The sequence below is a fragment of the Scophthalmus maximus genome, chromosome 16 (assembly GCF_022379125.1).
Source record: "Scophthalmus maximus strain ysfricsl-2021 chromosome 16, ASM2237912v1, whole genome shotgun sequence".
In the NCBI taxonomy this organism is placed as follows: domain Eukaryota; kingdom Metazoa; phylum Chordata; class Actinopteri; order Pleuronectiformes; family Scophthalmidae; genus Scophthalmus; species Scophthalmus maximus.
The window spans coordinates 5,407,320-5,425,429 of NC_061530.1; the positions used below are offsets into that span (position 1 = coordinate 5,407,320).

General features: G+C 42.7%; 1 protein-coding gene and 1 long non-coding RNA gene across 2 annotated transcripts; one reads left to right on the forward strand and one right to left on the reverse strand.

The window, feature by feature from the left end:
• Window positions 1-90: 90 nt before the first annotated feature.
• Window positions 91-4,037, forward strand: LOC118287103. Its single transcript, XR_004785573.2, has 2 exons — window positions 91-2,248; window positions 3,738-4,037. It is a non-coding gene; the product is annotated as an uncharacterized LOC118287103 (long non-coding RNA).
• A 3,132-nt stretch (window positions 4,038-7,169) lies between these two features.
• On the reverse strand, window positions 7,170-12,401 carry LOC118287102 (transmembrane protein 238-like). Its single transcript, XM_035611902.2, has 2 exons — window positions 11,691-12,401; window positions 7,170-7,466 (listed from the first exon to the last, which is right to left on the reverse strand). Exon 1 carries the CDS (start codon window positions 12,282-12,284, stop codon window positions 11,697-11,699), a length of 588 nt encoding a protein of 195 aa, XP_035467795.2. The 5' UTR covers window positions 12,285-12,401; the 3' UTR covers window positions 7,170-7,466; window positions 11,691-11,696.
• Between the last annotated feature and the right edge of the window lie 5,709 nt (window positions 12,402-18,110).

The window sequence follows — 18,110 nt, forward strand, 5'->3', positions numbered from 1 at the left end:
CGGCTCCGACCCACCGCCGCGAAGCAGAGGAAGAAAAAAGAGAGAGCGCAGCCGTCGGCCAATCAGAAGCCGCCAAACGGACGGAAGTGGCGCGACGGACGTCCCCTTCGACCAATGGGAGGCTGGGCTGGGTAGGCAGATGTGCGGTGTTTACCAATGACAACAATAATAAAAATAGCCGTAGAAAATGGAGTTCGGTTGCGCCGCAGGCTGACACGCAGATGAGCGGGGACGTGTAAAACGCGGCGCAGTGATTTCAAGGAGCGGAATCTGATGTACACACAATCACAGGAAGACCACGTGGTCCCTTTATGGTCTACATGGCCCTGCTCAGAGACATTCCTCTGCTAATGCTGCTGCAACAAGCTTCTTGTGTCTTCTTGTCCTCAAAATAAGATCAAATAAAATAGAGTAAAATAAAATAAAAAATAATGAATCCAACCAAATTGCAGGCATTTTGGTAGCCCTTTTTATAACATTCAAGTCCTTCAACCGACATTACCTGATTTTGGGTCAGTGGAAATAAGTCACGCTAACTGACATTTTACAATTTTTAAAAATTTGAGAACTCATAGGCAAGCACCTTAACTAGAATGTCACTCAGTAAAGCGCGTACCATACTTCTATCAAGGCCCAACAGTCCCCTTATTATTAGATTAAGCTGCCCCAAATTGCACACACTCATAGATGTCAGATTATTATTTTTTTCCTCAAGATCCGTGATTTATTCCCTGAGAAATTGGTAAAAATGTCCAACGTCCTATGTTGCGATATGTTAAATGAAATGCGTAAAATATCCAGATCTTTGCCAAACTTTAAAGGGTTCTTTCTAAGGCTGTGTCCCACCCTTCCACTGAGTATCGTGGAAACCAACAAACAGACAAAAGGGGGTGAACTGAAGTAAATATCTTGTATTTAGGTTTGTGTCTGTGGTGCATGTCCAATATTTTCATTGTGAGCTTTAGCTGCCAAATGCTCCACTTACCTTCACAGTCACTCACAGTCCGTTTGGTGCCTGCATCTGGAAACGACAGTGACACAGCTAAGCTGAGGGACATCAAACCAAAACAACGAGCTGAAAGACGCCACAACCCCTTCACATAATTTGATACATTGTTAGTATGTCACTATCAATAAGAGCAGCTTTAAAGAAAACCTATTCTAGTAAATCTTACCTGATTTGGGATAAAATTATTAGCTCTGAGTAACCTTTTACTTTCACTGCATCGCTGTTTGTGATGCAATTATAAAATATTCTGAATTGTCTGTAATTATTTTTTTAAGAGTCGCTGCAGTTTTGTATTTTTTACTGTTGAATGTTTTTTTCTTTTAAGTTTTTTTTTCTTTTGCACTTTGCTGAGATGTATTTTTTTCCATTATGACTGAGACATTTTATTAGACAGCGACAGTCGACGTAGGAAAGGATGGAGGATATAGAAGATGTAACCCGTCAGCCACCAGAGCTCCCCCGACATTGACCAACTCCTTCACTTTAACATTTATTATTATTTATTTAGTATTTCCACGATAACTAAGCAAAGCTCCCCTGCTGATGAAGACCAGAATAAACAGGGCTCACGATGTGAGGTATATGATGATCGAAATATATAATAATACGTTGTTTGACACATATTTTAACGTATTAAGATAAAATAAGATAACATAATCCTTTATTGAGCAGCACACTGTGGAAAGTTTAAATACGAACATATATTTTTTTTTAAATCAGAAAAATAAGTAAACATGCTGTACATTAAAACAATTTAATTTCATAGAAAAAAAGTATGTTCTCCTATAATCAATAAAGGGATGAAATTTAATGTACGTGTGGGATCTTTAAATTAGCCCTGGTACAATATTTACTACCGCATGAATCCGGTCCCGTGCGGGCCGAAAGGATTCCATCCCGCCGGGGTTTCCCGGCAGCGAGCGCGTTTACTAGCAGTAGTAGAGCCGCCGCCACGCCGTGTCACCGAGCGCAGTCTGGGAGTGTGGAGGTCGAGTAAATAATGGACTCGATGCCACCTGCTCGTGGGACAGACGCCGGTCTGCACACTGGTCCCGGCACAGGGAGCAGTGCGTGCTCTTCTGCCGGCGCGTGCGCCTTCATTCACCCCCTGTCAATAATCCGGAGAATAACGTGCTGCACCCAGAAAAAACCCATGCGCCATGGCGCACGTGTTCTCGGTCCGTGACGTCATGGTATGATACGGAGGTACATATAGGCGACTGGAGGAGAACGGTGCAGGTATATGAAGGCTGGGGATTATGTTCCGTCCTATACTTACACCTGTAAACGAAAACATTGAGCTAGTTTGTCTGTGCCAAGAGATTTTGTTTTCTGTCGACTGAAACTCTAAAATATGTCAAAATAAATCTTAACTCAAGCGCCAATTGTTATCTTCAGACATCAGACATAGACAAACCCCATTTTGACCCCCATTATATATATATATATATATATATATATATATATATATATATATATATATTATATCATTATTATTATTATTATTATTATTAGTAGTAGTAGTAGTTGTAGTAGTAGTATTTTGTAGTAGTAGTAGTATCCAAGGTGGTTGGGCTTTTATGAGTTGACCTCGACTGCAGTGAAACACCAGTCCAGCACTGCCACCTGCTGGTGTTTTATTGTAAAGCAGGCACGTTTGAGGCTGTATTTTGGTCTGCAGGCACCACAGGATTGTCTACACACTGACATGATTCAATGGACATCACTACATTTTAGAAGGAAAACCCATGCCCTAGTTTTTTTTTACAAAAGCGTAAATGGGCAAATTACCACAATACATATGTAGTCTGCTGACACTTCGACGTAACATATAGAGTACCCGGTCATCAGTCAAACTTCTTCTTCAGCCTCTAACCACACAAACTGAACGGGGTTAATCTGCCTTTTGCTCCTATGCACCACATGCATGTAATGAGATGAAAGACCTACTGAGCTTGGACTCCTTGCCTTCAATAGACATGTTTAAAAATCTTCTCAACTGGGTCTTCATAGAACATTGTCATTGCTTTTGATGCTTTTAATTTTTTAAGTGATTTATTATGTGTCAGTGTCATCTGTCTTTGTTTGTATCTGTGTATGGAACTTTTTATTTTCATTTGCTGCCATCTTGACCAGGACTACCTGGAAGAAGAGCTATTGTATCTCAATGGGACCTATCTGGTGAAAGAAAGGATAAATAAATAAATAATGCCAGACAGAATGAAACCAATAAGCATGCATCACCATACAAAGTGTGGCTTTCAAAAGTAGTGTCAGGGATCACTACTGGCGTACTGTTAACAGTCGAAGTTATGAGGCATTAAGAGTATAACGCGACCTACAAAGAGTACCGTGTAACAGTTGACTTGTCTTTATTCTAGCTTAATACAGAGTAAAGCAAATGCAAATGTACAGTGTGACCACCAGGGAAAATATCAGGATTTATACGTATGAATTCACATGGATGTAACCAAGTGCAATCACTTTTTTTTGCAGCTTTGGACTTTACCTTGAGTATTTCCCTTTTGAAACTCCATACTTGTGCGCCACTGCATTTCAGAGGGCAGTGGTTGAAGACACATTCAGATTGTTTATTTGAGTAAACGTACCAACACATCAAGGTTAAAGTACAAAGTAACAGTAACAATTAAAAGTCCTCGACCTCTGTGAGCCAGTTCATCTCGTTGCTCTCAGAGATTTAAACTGTTCATCTCTTTACTGCTGTCAGATGGCATTTCACTGGCAGACCGATACAACCCTCGTCCACACGCCACTCCTCACCAGAACCGACATCCACGGGCCCCTCCGATGACCTCATCAGAAGTAACTTTCGTCCACATCTTCAGCATTAATCTTCGCCTCCTCCACCGCCACAGATGTGTTGACTCTATCAGGGGATTTTTCCTGTGCCCCTTATGGAATGACTGTCCCCTTTAAAGGGGGTATAATAGCCAAAGACTCTCCAAATATTTATTTCTATTTTTCCTATTGTGCACACTAAATCAAATAAATAACTTTGATTACTCTTTAAGTGTATCTCTCTCCATTAGTCTCTCCTGATTGAGATACATGTAGTAAAGTTATTTTTTTTCTTCTGACATGTAGTGCATTCGAAGCATAAAAGAAAAAGAACGAGGACCTCAAAGTTGGGCTGAAATACTTTACTCGAGGAAATGCCACCGTCAGAGAGAAATACTTTTTTACTCAACTATACATTTATCTGACAGCAACAAGTTTCATCTGAAACATATGACCAGCAAATTAAATATGATGCATCATTACAATTGACAACCCAACATGCACAGCACATTCTGCAGTTTGATATATCTTGGTAAGACTAAAATGCTACTTACGAATCATTAAACTATCACTGTGAAAGGAGCCATTCCGCAAAATAACTCTTGATACTTCCAGAACATTTAGCTTTTTAGTATTTCAATTTTTTTTTTTGAGAAAAAATACCCCAATACTTCTCCAATGCTGGAATTTCCTCTGAAATAGCATCACATTCAGCGCAGTGCTGCTGCAAGTGTGAAGCGCTGGCAGGACTGACAACAACCAAACACTACACCGACAGGCCTCGCAGAACTTAATCCCTGTCCCCTTTGTCGCCACCGCACTCACTCAGTGTCATGTTCAGTTGACCCAGAGCAGGCATTGGTATTGGTGTGTGTGTGTATGTGTGTGTGTGTGTGTGTGTGTGTGCGCGCGCGCATGCGGCCTGTGCTGTGAACTGTGCAGCAGGCTGGCAACAGCTAATGGAAAGACACATTAGGTGTGAAGTGTAAACTGAAGCCTCAGGCCGAACGGAGCGAGGGTTGACACCTTAGAATCACATGTCAACGAAGCTCCGAGTAATTCTCCCGGTGAGTTTTGAGCAACAACAGTGCCTTCACGTTTCGTAGCAATGCACGGCCGACACATTTCAAAAATGCTGCCCTTCTGAAAATGGCTCAATGGTTGTTGTGGTGCCCTCTCCTTAATAAACACTGCAGCTGTTAACGAGAGAAGTGTAACTACATTTGGATGTATTTCAAGATGTGGTTTGAGTAGTAGTAATTAGTAATCAGTTTAAATGATTAGTTTTCTCCTGTGTCTTGTTTTTGAAGATCTATTGTGGTAGCCTGCATTCTTGAACCTGAGGATCAAGCTTAAATATCAGCCGCACTGCAAACAGGGTGTGTCTACTTTAGTAACAGGGGTACAAGTTGCGCCACATACCTGATGTTAAGATTGTACAAGAGCAGCTTCCACCATACTCTCTTATGTTGTTATAATGTTTCATGGATGGGGAAGTTTTTCTCCTCATGCAAACCCATTCTTGTAAAATGAGAGGATCCCCCCCCCCCCCCCCCCCCCCCCCCCCCCCCCCCCCCCGCCCGCCCTGGCCCCAGTCGCTAAGTGACCCAGTTTGACAGGTTTCTGTGTGAATGGGTTGAGCGACCAATACTCAGATTTCACAACAAGAAAAACACCATGGAGACTGATCGGGAACAATGGCCTCAGACGGAAATCAATAACAAGAAAGGCAGTAAATACACAATGAGCAGCAGCGACACTGGGATGTAAATGGAGTGAAAATGGGCAAATGGGAGATTCTGGTTTAGAGCGAGACATGAGTAAAAACATCCAAAATTTACATTATTTGACAAAGTTAATCCTTTTTTTTAAAAAAACACAGAATCATCACGATCAGGCAGTCTGACCAGGAGCGGGACCAGAGGGGAGGACGGGGATGGCCCGATATCCAGAGGCCTGTTGTCTTCTTATCTATCCATAGATGAAGGATACAATAGCAGGTCACATTGATTGATTTATTAAGATTTCTTATTAGAATAAAAGAAATTTGCCATCCATTAACTGTTCCATGTTTGTTCCCTTCATTGTAAGGTCCCACTGTGGTTTTTTTTGGGTGGTGAAGCACACATTCAAATATCGTCCAGTCAAATCGAGTAGACGCTGAAAATCTTCCCCCCTACAGGAACAAGAATTGAGCTTTCTTAAAGTTAAAGCCGTCACTTCAAAAAGCATCTTCACAGTCTAATTATTCGTGTGAGAAAAACCGGCACCTGTAGCTGTGGCTTTGGTTGCACCTTGCAGCCCAGGTTCGATAGAAAGTGGCTTTGTGCTGCGAAGAGACGAACGAGCCGCGAAGCTCAGCCGGGGAGAAACTCCTGCATCGGCACCTCCAGGTTTCCCACGTACCAGAAGATCCATAAGACCAGGCTAAGGAAGATGACGAGGGCCCCCGAGAAGACAAAGAAATCCCAGAAGCTGAGGGGAGCGAAGACCCCGGCCAAGAAGAGGATGAGGCCCGCCGCATCCAAGAGGAGGGCGGTGAAGAGGAGCGTCATGCAGCGGCCGATGAAGGCGGCGTAATCCATGACAGTTGCAGCTGAGTGCGCGTGAAGTTCAGGCAATCATTCACCGCCTTACCAGTTTATCTGTGTGATGCGAAAATGTCAGAAGCAAAAATACATTCCGGCGAAGCGCTTCTTCCCCTTCGCCGTGACTCGGGTCACATTCCTGTCTGTATCTACATCTCATATCTTTTTTCCTTCGTGACACTGACTGATGGGGAAGAAAAAGGTTTGCTTAGTGATGACGAGAGAGTTTGCAGCTCTATCCCTGGATGTGGCTCTATTTCATAAACACATTACATTCTACCATCCACAGACCCAGGCCTCATCTCAGGCTCATAGGTGGAGTCTTAGAAAAGCTAGAAATATTGGCCCTGCATTTTGTCCCTAACCTTTTCTTTTTTCCCCTTATGTTTTTAAAGAAAATAGCAGAACGCCTACGGTGCTTACAACCTTCAAAGTCTAATATTAGATAAGTGACAATAAGAGAAAAAGCTGCTTCCTGTGTAGTGTATGAAAGTTACTAAGGGTGAACCCAGACAAGGAAGAAGAGACCAAAAAAAATGATCAGCTTCATGTGTAGTGTATGAAAGTTAATAAGTGTGAACCCAGACAAGGAAGAAGAGACCAAAAAAAATGATCAGCTTCCCGTGTAGTGTATGAAAGTTAATAAGTGTGAACCCAGACAAGGAAGAAGAATCTGTTCCTGGCACAACTCAAAACATGGGCGTTTCTGTGTTGTTATCTGATTCCTTCAAAAGACACATGAACAATGACCACGTCCAATTAACTAATTAATTAATTAACATGTCAACTTTATTCCCCCAAAAAATAATTTACATTCGTTTCAAAGATCGGCACATTAAAATATCAAACTGCTATGTACAAGTTAAAGACACATTTCTCCCTCTGTGCACAGCCCTTTGGTTGTTACCGCGAGTGCGGGGCTTTTCCCTGATTAAGAAATTGTCAATCCTATTTTAAAAAATTAAATAAAAATAAAAGTGACGTTAGTTCATAAGATCAAGATTTTCAGTCTTTGGAAAGCAGCATGAGGAGGGAGTCCGTCCATCAACACAAGGACAGCCGGATGTCACCTATGAAGAAGAAGAAGAAGAAGAAAGGCTTTCAGATATTTTTGCAAGTTGAAATTTTTTAAAGAGAACTCAAAATGACAATGGAAATTCATGTAAAGGGAGGCGAAACGCACAATTTAAAATGGAGGTTATACTTTTTTCTTAAATATGCTCTGTAAGACTGGAGGGGAGACGTAATAACCTCCGCCAAGGAGATTATGTTTTTTGTTTATTGGTTTGTTTGTCAGACGAATAACGCAAAAAATACTCAACGTATTTCTATGAAACTTGGGACCGGATGGGACATGGGGCAAGAAAAACACCATTTACATTTAGGAAGGGATCTGGACAAAGGGGAGCAGATCCAGGATTTCTTTTACATTGCAAGAGAGGGTAGACATTTTCACAGATTTCCCTGGGAAGGATCTTAATTAAAAAATAAATCTGGCATATTTTGGGGACTGATATCTATGAGTGTGTGCAATTTGGTCTTGATTGAACACAATTTGATTTGGTCACTTTGTAATCTGTGTTCTCTCAGGCTCTGGCTCTTATCAACTAATATTACAGAGGTTTGAGTTTAATTTGTTTCGTGTATAAACAAGACTGTTGTGCCATCTGTGAGGATGCAGCTAATGGTTATTCTCTCAGTTAATGGATCCATCTGCGCGTTATGTTCTCAATTACTCTGTCACTCTTTGGGCAACAAACTGACACGATACAAGGAAAAATGACCATCGAAATGTCCCGAAGGCCAAAATAATGTCTTCATATCTTCTGTTTTCTGAAAGACATCCCAAAATACAAAGACATTCCATTTACTATCAGATGAGATAAAGAAAAGCATCCAGTCGTCACAGTTTAGAAGCTGGAACGTGGACATTTTCGCCCGTATTTTGCTTGAAAATTTACTTAAATGACTAGTCAATTATCAAATTGATGTCGACGTTTTCAACGGAGTAATCAACGAATCAATCATTTCATCAACATTATAGAAAAAAATACATGGACACATTTGGAAAATTGCTACAAATATACAGGACCAAGAATGTAGCCCTGGGGCACACCATACTGTAATTAGACCAACCAGAATCCTAACAAACAACTCTCTAAGACTTACTTATCCATGAATTTGACCTGTCATGAAAACCAAATTACTGCAATTTCCTCATTCGAATATCACGATTGACGTTTTTTGGACAATCTAAAATTATGACACGAGTAAGTTAAGTCTCTGGAGACACCAGCTACTTTGTTTCATGTAGGTGCAGCAGCTCAAAGTGCAGAGGGTGTGGTGAACAATAAGTACACTATCGTATCGGCACAATGTGAACACACAGCACCACAACTATGCAACTACATTTACCTTGATCATTTGTTTCCTTTTTACATGGGGAGAGAGAATATTTTTGGTCAAGGGGCTAAAAAAAGTGATAATATTCTGAGCAATGCAACATTGTATGCATATCTCGCTTGAAGGTGGCTGGCTGATAGATAACCGAAAGAACAAACCGAAAACTCAATTACAGCCTTTTACACATAGCAAATGATAAAAGTATAATACGAGGGCACTGCATCAGCTGACATTTAAAAACACTTGAGTTGTGTCTTCATTAGAGGACTGATATAACAATATCAGAAAAGCATCATAATAAACTAGAATGGCACTCAGGAGAGTGCATACACTCATAGATATCAGTCCCCTAAATATGCCTACATTTTATTTATCAAGATCCATACATTATTCCCTGGGAAAATGGGGGAAAAAGGCCCTATCTCGCTATGTCAGAAAGTCATAAAGAATTTCGGCTTTCTAATAAAGGGTTCCTTCTTGGCCACCAAGCTTTGTAGAAATCAGTTCCAATCCCCCCCCCCCCCCCCCCCCCCCCCGCCATCCTGCTGCCCAACCGACCAACCAAATAATCAACCAACAGACCGACCAAATAATCAACCAACAGGCCGACCAACAAACAATCGTACAGTGGTGGCGATCATAACCTCCTTGGCAGAGGTAAAAAAAAAGGTCAGCAATCAGTTAATAACCAGCTCACGGCTTTGGGTTGACAACACACAACACGAAAACATGCACAGCTAATGCAATCATCACTTAAAACCACAAACCAATCTCATGTTACCCAACTGTTAATGGCCTCACCTAATGTGTGTTATGAAATTCTTGTTTGCTATGCACCCGTGCATTTCACTGTTTCAACACTTGATCTGTGCGGGATCCGTTGGCTCATGATGGAGGCAGATGGCGGCGACAGTGGCAATGTTGTCCTTAGGTGGTGGCCAGTGTTCATTGGAGCAATGTCCAGTGATAAAAAAAACACATAACAATATGTGCTCTTTCCCCGGTGCAACTCAATCGTTCAGATTTCTTTTGACAGGCCGACCACATTACTGTGCATATTCCTTAACAAATCTAAGTTTTGGGGATAAAGTGTGTGGACACCAGAAAAGTGACCAAATTAACATGAAATATCAATCACATGCACATAAAAAAACACTTGATTTTTCATTGTGCTGTAAAAAAACGTTTTTTATCTCAATGGAGCAGAGCAGTTGATAATCCTTTCAGTAAAATTTCAATCAAAATGCCAGTTGATAATCTTTTAAGTAAATTTTCAATCAAAATACCAAAGAAATTATATAAATCAAATCAAAATATACAGCTTCTAAACTGAGAGGACTTAATCCTCGTCTATGGCTTTTGTGATTTAGTTAACTGAATATGTTTTTTCCATTTCATAGAATATGAAAATATAAAACATTTTACGAAGAAATAAATGATCAATAATGAAAATAATTGTTAGTCGCAGCCCTAATTGGGACACAGCCATTGATTAAATTGATTCAAGTTTTTCCTCTTATCATTCATTTCTACTCTGTTTTATAAATTCATCGCTCCTACGTGATGGTTTAAATGCTGATTCAAAGCCTTCTGCACCCAGCCCTGAGTATTCTTCTGGTTAAATCCTGGATAAATACACAATCTATTTAATTAATTTAATTGCAAATTTGTGCCCTAAAAGATATCTAGTCTAAAAATGTGTGTGTCTGCTGGAAAACGCACTGATCACAGAACGTAAACTCTGACCCAGAAAAGGTATGTCCAATGTTGTGACCCCCAAATGCCCAGAAATAATACAGGACTGTGGACCACGCTGCTCTTGGTGCTTCTTTGCCTCACATTTAAGACAGTTAAGTTTTTAAAGAAAGGAAAAAGAATTGGCCTCATTGTTCAGCATTCAGTGTTTGTTCTTTCGACCACACCATTTCACACAAGACATCATTAGCCAGGTTAGATAATGTAAGGGAATCAGGGTACAAGGTAACTTTGTGGAACTATAGTGGATGGAGGGAGTGTGCGTGAAGCGGACTTACACAGTGTATGATCTCTGCATTTGGAGGCAAGAGTGATGGGCCCGTAGCCGAACCCAATGCCTACCTGCATTTCCGTTGGATCAATAAGCACTGTTCCATTAAAATGCAATCCTGCCTTTTGGCCCAAAGGGTGCCTGCCTCGCCGCCCGCTTACAAGCAAACTGACAGCTAAAATAATGCAGAACTGTGAAGGTGAGCAGAAGCGGTCAGGCTCATTAATTATAAGCTGCCACGGGCCACTGAAGATCTTTTCACGGCAGCCGTGATTGTAATTATTTTAATAGGTATTCATGAGCGAGAGTGAACTGGCAGGGTCCTGCCAGGGGGGTTGAGGGGGACCAGCGTTTGAGGGCGCCCATTCCTCAAGACTGGCTTCACTCCGGGTGTCATCTGATATCTGGCAATAATGTGAGAAATGTCATACTTGTTGCTGGGCTGAGAGCAGGCGGGTTACAGGCGCCCGTGCCGTACAGTAAGGATGCCAACGGCGATGATGAGAAGACTTGCAGCTGTGGCACTGAGCAACTCATGACAAGCTGACAGAAAGGGTGCGAGCAGGCACTGTGCTGAATATTTATGACTGCCATTTGGGATTGTTTGTTGGTTCTACGGGCACCCAGACTTTCAGAGGATCATGAATCTTTCAAAGGCCTGCTTGAACTTTTTACAGAATGCAACAGGCCTGCTGTAGAGTGAGGAGATTATTTCAAAAGTCTTGACAGGAGTTAGGAGGTTGCAACAATAGACTCTTGACAGGGAGGATGTTGAGGTGGCCCCCGGGGGTTAGGTGATGAGGAGGAGGAGGAGGAGGAGGAGGAGGAAGGTGGTGTTGGGGTTTTTTAGGGGTACAATACTCACCTCCTGTCAGAGAAGCCTCTCTTCTTTGTCTCCGGCTGCCTGCAGGTTCACGTCCGAGCTCCTCAACATCCCGAGCTCCACGTTCTTATCAGCCAGGGACGCGCACCCGGACCCCGCGTCAAACCCCCCGTTGTCCTGACCCGACACGCCGCCTCCCCACGACGGCGCGGAGGCGCGCGCGGTCCCGTTCATCTCCCACCCGTGGCCCGTGCTCTTCGTCGTCGTCGTCTTCTTCTCCTCCTCCTCCTCCTCCTGCTGCTGCTGCTGCTGCTGCTGCCCGGCCCCCAGGGGCTTCAGGCCGCCTTTGGAGAGCCGCTCGGACAGCTTCCTGGCCCAGTGCGTAAAGCGGACGTGCAGGGGACCCGCGCGGTCCTCGCCGTGCAGCTGGACGTTGCCCGTGTACCAGAGGACCCACCACACCAGGCTGAGGGAGATGATGATCGAGCCCGAGTAGATGAGGAAATCCCCGTAGAAGCGGCCGTCCACGTTCAGCTTGCCGAAAATCCCCGTCAGGAGCACGACCAGGCCGGCTGCATCGAAAACCAGAGCCAGGAAGAGGATGGGCGCGCAGTGCCCCACGCACCCGTGGACCATAGCGGAGAGGAGACGCGAGCCCGGCGTATGCGGCGCGGAGCTCTCCGACGTGTGTTATCAGGACGCACATGTCGCCCGCTTACACCTGTGCGGCGTTCACCTGTGCCCGGTGCCCTCCCCTCCCCTCCCCTCTCCTCCCCCACACGTCACTGCGTCGAGTGGGCTACCGCAGATTGACGTGGCGCGTTCACGTGCACTCCGTAAATGTCGCGCATCCCTCGCGATCAGGTGGCAGATGTAGAGACAACACACGGTGCATTCACGTCCTCCTTCTCGTGGACTTTCTGAACTTAAATACCCCCCCCCCTGCTATTTAATAAAACTGCACCAGAAAACAGATTCATGAAACAAATTTTAGGAGGCCACTTAGTCCAAATCATATAGTTTTTCCTTGACAAAACTTTCGAACGGACAGAATCTCAGTTACTGCACCAGGATGGCAGCAGAGATCCCAGACCAGAACATTCAAATTGTATCCGTTGCTTTTAATCGAGTTCAGAGGTCATGAGCTGGAGTGACCTTGGTCTTCAGCTCTAAACACCACTCTGCCAAACTGTCCTGTTGTCTTGTCTTGCTGTCCAAGTTTAATTCATTCAGTTAGCTGCTCAATTGTGTTTCTTTTGGACACTGCCCTCAACTCAAACCAACTTATTAAATTCTTACTAAAGTCCTTTTTTTCTTCTTCCTATAAGTAGTGTCAGATTAAATTCTAATGTGATTAATAAGAATCTAAAATACCGTTAACTGTCCAAATAACATATCGTTTGAAGCCACGTGTCAGACGCCGCACTGCTCCTTTTGGGCGGAATACTACTTTCATATGTGCAATGGTTGTCTCCAACACCTGGAAACAGATGTGTAAAACCGGTGTAGTTCCCCTTTAAAGACATTGCAGTGGTTACTGTGGTGATAAGGACGGGGAAATTCTCTCTCCTCAGATTTATTGCATTTGTCAGGGAAATGAGCTGGTGATAAGCATCATACTTTTATAGGGTCAAAGGTTCGGCTCCCACTTTCTGTATCGTCACAAACAGTGGAAGTGTGTCAACACCATAAACTTTATATGGTCACCACAGGTAACAAGCATGGCAACAAGAATTGCACTGAAAGCTAAACTAATAAAATTCACAATCTATATAGAAACAAGTCCTCATCTGCTGCAGTTCACTTTTGTATATTTGTTGAAGATTGTGTGGACTTCAATCAATCCAAATACAATTATTGTAACACTGACATGTACAGGTAATCCTTTTTACTTCTTTCTCCATCAACATGTCAAAATTCATGCCCACCGAACTGCATGATTATTGCCTGTTTTAAAATTTATATAAGTGTGTCAGTTGCATAGAAGACAACAGCCTCATTATTATTTTTTTATTCATTTTCTTCCAGAAAATTGAACTTTGCCTGGGAGAAGATAGAGCCACGGACTCGGTATAATGAATTCATTAAAACTAACAAATGTAATGTGAACTCACACATATACACAGTAGAAATTATTCAAGCAGAATTTTCAATTTCCCCCAGCAGACGTGGCTGTGTAAGTACTGAGATTATCAAGAGTAATGATGGAAAAGCGTGTCAAGACATGGAAATAATATTAAACTTCACAGTGCGCTTGCAGTGTGGAATGTCACACAGGTCAGAAGTTGTAATTTTCCTTTCCAGCAGCACTTGAAGGCAGCAATATTCTGCCCCCTTGCATGTCTGAATGACATTTTATTGTATTTAATTTTATTCTTACTCTATTTTATTATTAATTTTTATTTGCTTCTATGCAATATTGTCCTTTCCTTTGTGTTGTTAGTCTTTTTATTTGCATTTCCTGTTTTCACGTGATGTTTTCCTCTCATTGCTTTGATATCTTTAAGTTTAATTTACGTTTTATCGGTGTAAATGCATTTTGAGGCTGCCCCTGAGTAGCCTAATAAGTCTGCCTGTTTTTAAAGGCGCTATATAGGCAAAGCTTATTATTATTATCACACAAAGTTTTCACCCGCACACCCGCAGGCGTATTGAATGCGCAACCTAGTCACAGTATGAATGATTTCATGACTTATTAAGCTCTATGATTAACTGGAAGATGCGGCAGATTACATGGATTTCCTCCAGTGGAGTCCTTCATGGCTCAAAGTGATTTCTCTGCCATATGCAGGGCATCTGTTGCGGTACATGGCAAGAAATTAGGGATGAAATGGGGGAGGATTGTGGTGTCTTTCTCACAGCCAGCATAGAGAGAGAGAGAGAGAACTGCAGCAAGAGCACAAATATAAAACTAACATAATGAAATAGGTGAGTAAAACTAATGAACTGTACATGCAGGGTTCATCTTCTAATTTTCACAGGCCAACACGGGCATTTGACTGCTAGAGGGCGCCAGTCATCTTCAGAACAGAGGCGGGCCGGCCTGCGGCACTGCACTGGAAACTCACTGCATTGCTTAACAGGCAGTACCACAGCCTTTCTTTTTTCTTTTTTTTCCACTTAAAACTCGTGAAAAAAATTACATTTTTTTTCCAATAGTTTCAGTTTGATAAAAATGCTTGGTTCATCTACCATCCATTATCCCAACACAAACAAGGCATATTTGTATGCATACACACACACACACACACACACACACATAGATATGGACACACACATGGAACAACAAAAGTTGTGATGTAGTCTGGCCCAAAAGCTCTAACAAGAGTCTTCATGCACACTTAATGCACCCATGCAAATATACACAAACATGTGCACAGTGAAAATGTGTTCATATTAACGGACACATACATTAATCACAGTTTAACTGCCAAACAATAGTCGTTTGGTGAATGTAGCCTAATGGTTTATTCACGTGTGTCCCTGAGGTCAAAGTTATGCATTAATACACTGCAATGCAGCGACGCTGCGGCCTCTGGTTTAATGGTGACGGGTGAGTTTTCCTCCACACAGTGACGGAACAGGTTAATGAATCGCCTTTGTAGTGATGAATATTACCCAGCAATTGTCCGTAACTACGTGATTACGTGAAAAGGAAAGAGAGATTCTGTAATTGAGCATTTGTGTATGTTAAGGAATTAATTTTAAAGCTGCACTAACAAAAATTGTTTTGTATTATAAATACATCAGATGACTTTGTGTATTGTCAACAGCCTCGCCCACCGTGACAAAGCCACAGACAATTACAGCCAGACGGTGCAGTTCCTCTCAGCTCAACTGGGCCTCTCAGCCTCTTTTTGCTAACTGTTTTTGGATTTCTAGGAAGCAAATTCTGCTCTCATTAAACAACGCCATACGCCGACTGCCCAACACAAAGTCAGCAACGAGCGGCATCTAGCTACTAAAGAGACGGATACAGTGTCGCAACAGAGAATCAGAAATCCGACGCGCATTTGCCATGCGGTCAGCGACCAAACTCCGAGTTTACGGCGTTCATGTTGCTCTGTCGGCTGGATGTGTAAATAGCGTGTTCAACATAACAACTGCGGTCCTCAGCTGCTGTCCCTAGGTGGTCAAAACCCCCCAACAAAAGGACAAAAAAAAGGTACAACTTGATGCAGGTTTTAAGTTACTATGTGCATATGTACCTACTGCATCTTTAAAACTATTCTGATGGCCACATGGTGTGTTCCTGTAAAAATCATATTTGTTCCTTTTCTTTTTTAGGCCCCAGGGACAATCTTAAAACACAAGGTCAGCACCATATGGTAAATGGACTGTATTTATATAGCACTTTTCTAGTCTTATTAACCACTCAAAGCACTTAACAGTGCAAGTCACATGCACCCATATTCATACAGAAAGCTGCTGTGCTGCTGTTTATCGCACATACTGTGGGATAAAGAGCGGTCAGCGGAAATTTTAATGTCAAGCGTCTTGCCCAAGGACACGTCGGCATTCGGACTGAGGGGAATAAACCGCTGACCTGAACCGGTTGGTGGACGACCCGCTCCAACTCCAGAGCCACAGCAGCTCCAACTTCACCTCATGTAGATGTTATAGTGAACATACTAGCAAACAGAGGCTAATTACAGACACTGCATTTAGCAATTAATTGGAGCCACTTGGTTGTTCCCAATCACGTTGAAGGGGTCGAACATGTACAGACTCACTTGTATGTACTGTACATTCACTGGCGTAAATCAACTGCCATTTGTTGCCAAATGAGCTGTGCACGGCACAGAGGATTGAAATCATTGGAAAGAAGGTTGACGAGCGTGGCGAGACTAGAATAGTTTTACTGTTGTGGGCATGAAAAAAGGAACCTGCTTAGACCTGCTACGCCACGAGTTCAATCTGTGTGTTTGTCACCACAATCAGCTCCTTTCACATCACACACACACACACACACACACACACACATTCATCTGATCAGCTGATCATTTCAAAAACTCTGATCGGCGCACTTTTCCCAAGCTTTTCATTCCGAATCACTTCAGAGTTTTTAAATACTCTGTCGCTCATTATGACTTTTCTTTTTTTTGCAAAACGCAAAAATGTATACGCGTCTGCGCTTTTGAAGATTTCTCTGATTCAGAAGCCAGCCACTGGCTCTTATTTCACTTACATTTGCAGTTTATTTGAAGACGTGGATGAGGGAAACAGAAAGCAGCTGTGAAGGGTGTTTTTTTTTTTTTTTTGAATCTGCGTGAGGATGTGAGTCAGATTGGTTCACATGAAAACATTTTAGTGTTAAAGGGCAAAAATGAAGTTGTTATATGAAACCCCCAGAGTTGTTGAAAGGGATGAAAACTAGCTGAATGAAATTCTCCAAAAATCATCCCCCAAAAGACTTTTACTCTCAAAACAGCCTGAACTTTTTTTTTAACCCACTCTCCCTGTGAAAGCTCAGTGAAGAACACGCCACTCTTTTGGGGGGCTGCAGGGTCGTTACTCAGCGTACAGAGTTCAGCTCTCCACTTATTAGTCCAAGTATGCCGATAAACCCTGGTTGATTCTGGCACTGTTCCGTTTCTCTTTCTGCTCTTTGGCTTTTGGTGGGCACTCAACTCACATCACCCCTGCCCATATTTCATTTTTTACCATAACCACACATCATGATCTGAACGCTTCTTTCTGTCAAATCACCCCAGTACACCCCATAACACATCTTGTTCCACGGCAATACGGTAAATTTGCTTTTAAAGACACAGTGGAGCTGCGGAGACATTATGAAGTGCGGCGACCCGCTCGCAGTGTTGGATAACTTAGGAAACGCTTGCTCTCCAAACCAAGGCCCTGGAGATTGCATTATAGTGTGGAATCAATCAGAAAAGACATGTAGCACAGAAACACTTTATCTGTGCCACGAAGAGGCATGATTGGAGAGTTAAACCTTTGTCTCTTCACCTTTGAATAACTTCTGGATGTGAAAGAGCTGGAGCTGTATTAAATAATTGAGCGTTGGAAGGTAATTGAGGACATAGATCAATAATATCTAGGGGGTTGCTCTCATTACAGAGATACCCAGACACTTCCGGAGGAGAAAGGCAGAGAGAAAGAGAGAGGAAGGAGGAGGAGAAAGGGAGCAATGAAATCTCAAAATTTCACAAATGAGACCCATTTCCCATCCCTGCTCGTCTCATCAGAGCTTCATATCAAACCTTTGGATGTGGCAGGTGGTTCGGCCGCCTCACATTTCAAAATGTCAGATCTCTGTGCTTAGAAATGGGGATCTTTCCCAGGGAGCCTGACGGCTTCCCGGGCCCTGATTTCCCAGAGGATTGGCGGTCTCGACACGCATGGGTGTCTGTGAGCATTTAAACAGTCAACCCCCCCACACCCCACTCGCCGACCCATCCAGCCTCCCAAACGGCACCAAGCTCCCTATTACAGCCTCTT